Here is a 6426-nt window from a genome sequence, read left to right as displayed (position 1 = left end):
TCTCTAAAATTGTAAATTACTATTTTAAGTCCCCAACGATAATTTTAAAATATATAAATAATATTTATTTTAAGAACCTATTAAGTCTTTTAAAAGTGTCACACTAATATTATACCTTTCCTAAAAGAGTTGTGGTCACTTAAAATTCCCCCTAAGGCAAAAATACTAACATGGAGAATGTACTTTGAGGACCTACCAACCATAGGTAACTTGAAAAAGAGGAACATACAGATAGCTCAGAATAAGGAAAGATGCAGGTTCTGTCTTAAGGAAAAAAAAACAACAACACACTTAATTTTTCACTGTAGTAAGGTTGATCAGGTATGGAAATCGTTACAAGTGGGCCAATTTTAATACGGTATTACCAGCAACTACAATTCAACACTTCCAACAACTTCCAGGACACAACTACAAAAATAAGCAAACATCAAGATGGAAAATAATGTGGATGGAAGCTGTCTACAATATTTGGATGACAAGAAACAATAATATCTTCAGAGGACGAAACAATAATATCTTCAGAGGACAGAGAATTGATATACAACAATTCGAGTAGAAAATTAGATTTACAACTTGGTCATGGTTGAAAATGGATAAAAATTTTCCATTCAACTATGTGCAATGGGAGATAACACCAAAGGTATGCATTACAGAAGATGAAGGATAATGATGGGAAGACTTACAAGGGGACACTAAGGGCAACACAAGAGGTAATAATAATCTAAGTGGTTGAGTGAAAAAAAGGGTTTTATACTGGGGCATTAACTGATCGGTGGATAACAAAATTAATGAGAGTGGATGGCAACCACTATTATCTTAAGGGTGGATTTGAGATTCATTATTTTACTTTGCAATTTTGGGTCAAATATACTTTTTAATGGGATAGTAAGATTTTGGGTTGACTTTGTACAAGCTCATAACCCACGATAGGTTATCGATCAAGCAATTTTGTTTGGTTAGTAGGTAATTTGGGTAGTTAATCTAAATTACCCCTAACCGATACCCTATAAATATGGGATTATGACACCCCTAGTGCCATAATATAATTCTATTTGGCCATCTAAAAAATAATCAATAATTGTGAATAATACTTAAGATAATCACTTTAATAAACAAACAAATATTCAAAAATGATACATAATAATGAAGACAAATAATAATTCTAAATTTTAGACGATAATTTTTTTTTACAAGACAAAATAAAACTTACATATTTTACAAGTACTAAAATTATATATTTCAACCTTAATTAATTATATTGACTGATATGATAAATCTAATCATGACGTATAATTATTTATTTAGGTTAATTATAATGATGATGTTGATAAATCAAAATATGATCAAATAGCTTTTGGTTGATAGTACTAAAGTTAAATATTTAGAATATTATACTTACATATTAAACATTGGAAGAAAAAAATTATAATTTTCACATGTTTAATAATTTTCATTTATACATTGACTTTAATTTAGGAGAGTCATAGACTTTCATTTAGGAGGCTAACTTAATTAAGAAGAATGGTGAACAATATCAAGTAATTGATATACCAAAGATAAATAATTGTCTGAATTTAATATAGTAAGAAAGAAAAAACACATTATAGAAATTAACAAATTATGATTGTTTTTGTTAGAATATTCAATCTAATTAATGTTGTTTATGAGACTCCGATTGTGGGATTATCTTCTAAGAAACCGGTGAAAGCAACTAAAGTCACTTTCTCAACAAACCCTTTTGCAAAAGACAAATCATCAAACGTTGAAACCACGTGTTGCCGAAGAACTAGGGACACAAGATTCCACCACTGATTAAGTTGACACAAGATTCCACCACTGATTAAGTTAATGTATTAAGAAAGTGATAGTGAATTAAATAGTCGAAAAGTAAATTAGTTTCAACATTATTCATTGTTATGTTTTTATTTTTCTTCTTATTTTATTTACGACTTATATATTTTCACAAAGTCTAGTTGAATACGGTTAACATCAATTTATGATTAATCGATGTAAGACTTTTTGTTAAATACATTTTTTTATTATTAAAAAACCACTTTTAAGATCATATACAATTTTAAAACTAACTTCAGGCCATGAAAATAAAATTATAATTTTAAAACTGATTATGCTTTAAATCTGGTTTCAAAACAAGTTATTGGCTCGTAATTTAAAATCAATTTTGAGCTATGAACTGATTTTAATGTGCAAGTTTAATTATTCTAATATCCTCTTTACGGTGTTTATAAAACGCAAACCCCGTATCAATTTTTATACGAAAAGGGGAACAAAAAATATTATTAATCTATTTGCACTTGTATACTTGAAACTTGAATGTTGAAACTTGAAACCCCCTGCGTTAATGTGTTTATACTTAATAGAAAGCAAACCTGAACTAAACGTCGATACCCGCTCTCCTGAATCCTGATCTTGTCTTGACTTAAATCTCTTAGTCTCAGTTTTCGATTCCTACTTGCATCAAATATGGAACCATCAACTCACCTGAAAAAAGCCATTAATGAAATCCTCGTTGAGATACAGACAATGTTCGGAGATCGTTCCTCGGGTGAAACCGAAATGAAGGAGCTAGTGAAAAAGATCAAAGATGAGATCGAAAAAAGCGACGTGAAAGCCTCAGTTATTTTGAAGCAACGTCTTGGCAAGGTTCTGACGGATATGGAGGACTTGGATGGCGAATCCTCTTCCAACTTTGCCTCGAGAATGCGTTGCATCCCAGTCGGTTCTTCAAAGAGTCGCCTCAACGATGCTGAAAAAAAACAAGTTCTGGAGGACCTTGAACGCGTTGCACACAAGGCAAAGTATCTGAATGGAGAGAGGAAGGAATTGGTGGGTGAATCTGAGGAGGATTTGGAATTGGTTGGGAGAGAAAAGGAAAAGGAGGATATTGTAGATCAACTCGTGTTGCTGAGGAGGAGCGGAGATGAGAGAAGCCATGTCCCTGTGATTACCATTGCAGGGCTTAAAGGAATAGGAAAGACAAAACTTTCCCGCCATGTCTGCGAGGTTGAGAAAGTCAGAAAACATGTTGGCTTGCCAGCTTGGGTCATTGGTACCAAACATAACAGTACCTTTGAGGCAGACTCCATCGCAAAACAGGTCATTCGGTCAGTGGTACCGGTAGCAGCTACTGTACCATCTCAAAAAATTCTCAACATACTTGTAATTCTGGATGGTTGGAGAGTTGAGATTGAAGACAAAGATGTGAAGGCGTTGCAAGAGAAGGTAAAGGAGCATTGGAGAGTTGAGATTGAAAGCATAGATGTGAACGCGTTGCAGGAGAAGGTGAAGGAGATTTGGAGAGTTGAGATTGAAGGCATACATGTGAAGGCGTTGCAGGAGAAGTTGAAGGAGGATGGAATAGTTGAGAATGAGATTCTAGATGTGAAGGTGTTGCAGGAGAAGGTAAAGGAGCTTTGGGGAGTTGAGATTGAAGACAAAGATGTGAAGGCTTTGCAGGAGAAATTGAAGAAGAAGGGGAGAGTTGAGATTGGAAATGAGGAGGCGTTGCTGAAGAAGGTAAAGGAGCATAGGAGAGCTCAGATTGAAGGCGTAGATCTGAAGGTGTTGCCGAAGAAGTTGAAGGAGGCTCATCCACGTGTTAGGGCTATCATGATAACTACACGTAGCTGTCTCGTGGTAAGGAAAATTGGTGCTAGTCCGGTTAAGTCTTATGTTTTGGCGGGACTTAATGAAAAGGAAAGCGTGTCTTTGCTTGAGAAAACTCTTGGAAGAGGTGCAGGCGATAATGTGAGCGTCACAAAGATTGTGGGGCAGTGCAGAGGCGTCCCTCTAGCTATAATAGCCATGGCAAAATGGCTCCACTCTCCTCGTTCCCAAGAATTGACGCCAGAGGAGCAACTGATGTGCTCCTATTACGACGAGGGGTTTCCCCACTTATGCTTCGCTTATTTTTCCTTGTTTCCTCAGGATTTCTTGTTTGATGCGGAGAGGTTAATTCATCTCTGGATGGCAGAAGGGTTTCTTGGCTCAGAACCAGAAAAAACCGGGCGTAGATATTTGAGGGACTTGGTTGGAAAATCCATGTTTCAAGACGTGAAGGTGGACGAGTTTGGCGAAGTGAGAAGCTTCAAATTGCACCCGCTAATGCATGGCAAAGCAAGATTGGTGGCCGATAGGGAGAATATCACAATGGATCCAGTCGGGCACAAGGTTCACCGTAAAGTCGAGCGAGTCTCGTTTGATTTGAGCTTAGACTTTTTGCGAGGAATTCCACCTTCTCTTTTTGACAAGGCGAAACAGTTGACAAGCATTCTTTTCTTCACCAACACACAGTCTCGACTTCCTATGCAGTTGGATATGTGCACGTTGGTTCTTGAAAATATCTTCAAGAGCTTCAAGAGCCTGAGCGTATTGGATCTCCGTGACTTGGGGATCGTGGCGGTGCCAAGCTCTATTGGAGACCTGAAGGAATTGGTGTATCTGGATCTGTCCCAAAATAATATGGAGAAGCTCCCTAATTCCATCGCCAAGCTTTCCAAGTTACAAACTTTGAAATTGTCTCGTTGTTACTCGCTCAAAGAATTGCCCAAGGACTTTGAGAATCTACCTCAACTCAAGCATCTTGACATGGAAGGATGCCTTGGTATAACTTTCTTGCCTCCCGAAAAGACCAAGCTGACTTCTCTGCAGACATTGTCTGCTTTTGTGAATATCAAGATCGACCACATTGTAGGCCTTGATGACCTTGCAAATATTAACAAATTGAGAGGACAGTTGCAAATTAGGGTCACCAAGTCCTTGGAAGAGAAAGACCAACACCTTCAGCACCTAAAACTAACATGGGATCTCGATCCGAATCTCGTGGTTGAAGCGGAGAAAGGAAAACGCCCTCAGGCACCACTGGATCGTCTCAAGTCCCATTCTGCCCTAGGATTACTAATCCTTGTGGGCAACATAAACGTAGGTCCCAGCCTTTCTACTTGGCTCACTTCCGGTTCCAATATTCAATTCAAATGCCTTGTTAAGTTAAGCTTGCAGGATTGTCCCGGATGCACATATCTCTCAGAACAGGATCAACTCCCACAACTCAAGATTCTCGAACTTCTAAGGTTGGACAATTTGGTGTACATAGCACAAAAGTGTAACAAAGAGGCAGTTTTCTATAAAACCCTGGAGGAGTTGACAATCTCGGATTGCCCAAAACTCAAAAGTTGGTGGCAAGGGGAGATAAAGGTAAATGAAAGGCCAGTCTTTGGTAGCATTTCAACGCTACATGTCCATCATTGCCCTAACTTAACATGCATGCCTCTCTATCCTCGTCTTGAGGGTTCCACTTCTAGCAGTTTTGGTAAAGAGCTGGTCCTTGAGGGTTCCAGCTTAAAATTGTTGTTGGACACTAGGTCCGTGAGTGTAAACTACCCCATTCCCCTTGAGAACCTTCACATTCAAAATTGCAATCATTTAGAAAATTTGTGTGATGCTTTCCAACATCTGAGTTCACTCCAGCGTCTTACAATTGAGAACTGCGGGAAGATTAATCTTGATGGGGAAAACAATCAATGGGAGGGCCTGAAAAGCCTACGTTGTCTCACGATAAGAGAAATTCCAATTGAGTCCCTTTCATTTGGGGACAACGTTATCACTCTGCGAGAACTCACCGTTCATAACTGTGAGGGGTTAACTTCCATTTCGGATAGCATTGGCAAACTCACATCACTTCGGAGACTGGAGATTTCTAAATGCAACAAGTTGAAGTCGCTGCCCAAAGAAATGAAAAAACTCCAGTCTCTAAAAACCTTGATCATTTTGGACTGCACCTTGTTACTGCCAAGGTGTCAGCGGGAAACCGGCGATGATTGGCCACAAATTAGTCACATAACACATATCCAAGTGAAGTAGACTTTTCAAGACTTCTATACTTAAGCGAAGACAGGTTCAGCTTGTTCTAGTCGGGTAAGTGCATGCATACAAGGTTGGATTGGAAAATGCACAAATTAACCTGTTGATCATACTCATTGAACTCTCCTTACTTGACATTTCATGCAATTGTAATACCATCGCGACTTGGCACTATAGTCAATTAAGATCGATTGTTCGTGTTTTCATTAGTGTTGTCTGATTTGTTTTAGGTACTTAGTCTGCCACATTCATTACATTATGTGTTGTTCAGGTTTTCGGAATGAAGGGGACATGATGATGAATGCACGCATGCTGAATTCTGTGCTACTTTTGCGAATAAGAAGAGAAAGAAGTAATTTACATGATAAGTAATCAGTAATATGATGCAGAAAAAAATGTATTGAAGTCTTCACATGTAATTACCTTGCTCGTAATCATGTTACAAGAAGAAATATTGCTTCCTACAAGACAAACCAAAATCTTTCTTTTAGCATTGAATTGTCTATTTTTTTGTAAATGTATTGAGCCTGTTTTCACTTGGGTGGAATT

At 37.8% G+C, this 6426-nt stretch overlaps 1 protein-coding gene across 1 annotated transcript; it reads left to right on the top strand.

Annotated features, from left to right (window-relative positions):
• Nucleotides 1-2238: 2238 nt before the first annotated feature.
• On the top strand, nucleotides 2239-6426 carry LOC109800451 (putative disease resistance RPP13-like protein 1). Its single transcript, XM_020361230.3, has 2 exons — nucleotides 2239-5931; nucleotides 6149-6426. The coding sequence occupies exon 1, from the start codon at nucleotides 2482-2484 to the stop codon at nucleotides 5875-5877; it is 3396 nt and encodes a 1131-aa protein (XP_020216819.1). The 5' UTR covers nucleotides 2239-2481; the 3' UTR covers nucleotides 5878-5931; nucleotides 6149-6426.

Source organism: Cajanus cajan, chromosome 11 (genome assembly GCF_000230855.2).
Source record: "Cajanus cajan strain Asha chromosome 11, NIPB_CcT2T_4, whole genome shotgun sequence".
Lineage (NCBI taxonomy): Eukaryota > Viridiplantae > Streptophyta > Magnoliopsida > Fabales > Fabaceae > Cajanus > Cajanus cajan.
Note: the sequence above shows the minus strand (reverse complement) of the source record. Positions and strands in the feature narration are given on the sequence as shown.

Excerpts from the sequence above, each read along its gene's own strand:
- LOC109800451 (XM_020361230.3), top strand. The coding sequence starts at position 2,482 with ATGGAACCATCAACTCACCTGAAAAAAGCCATTAATGAAATCCTCGTT.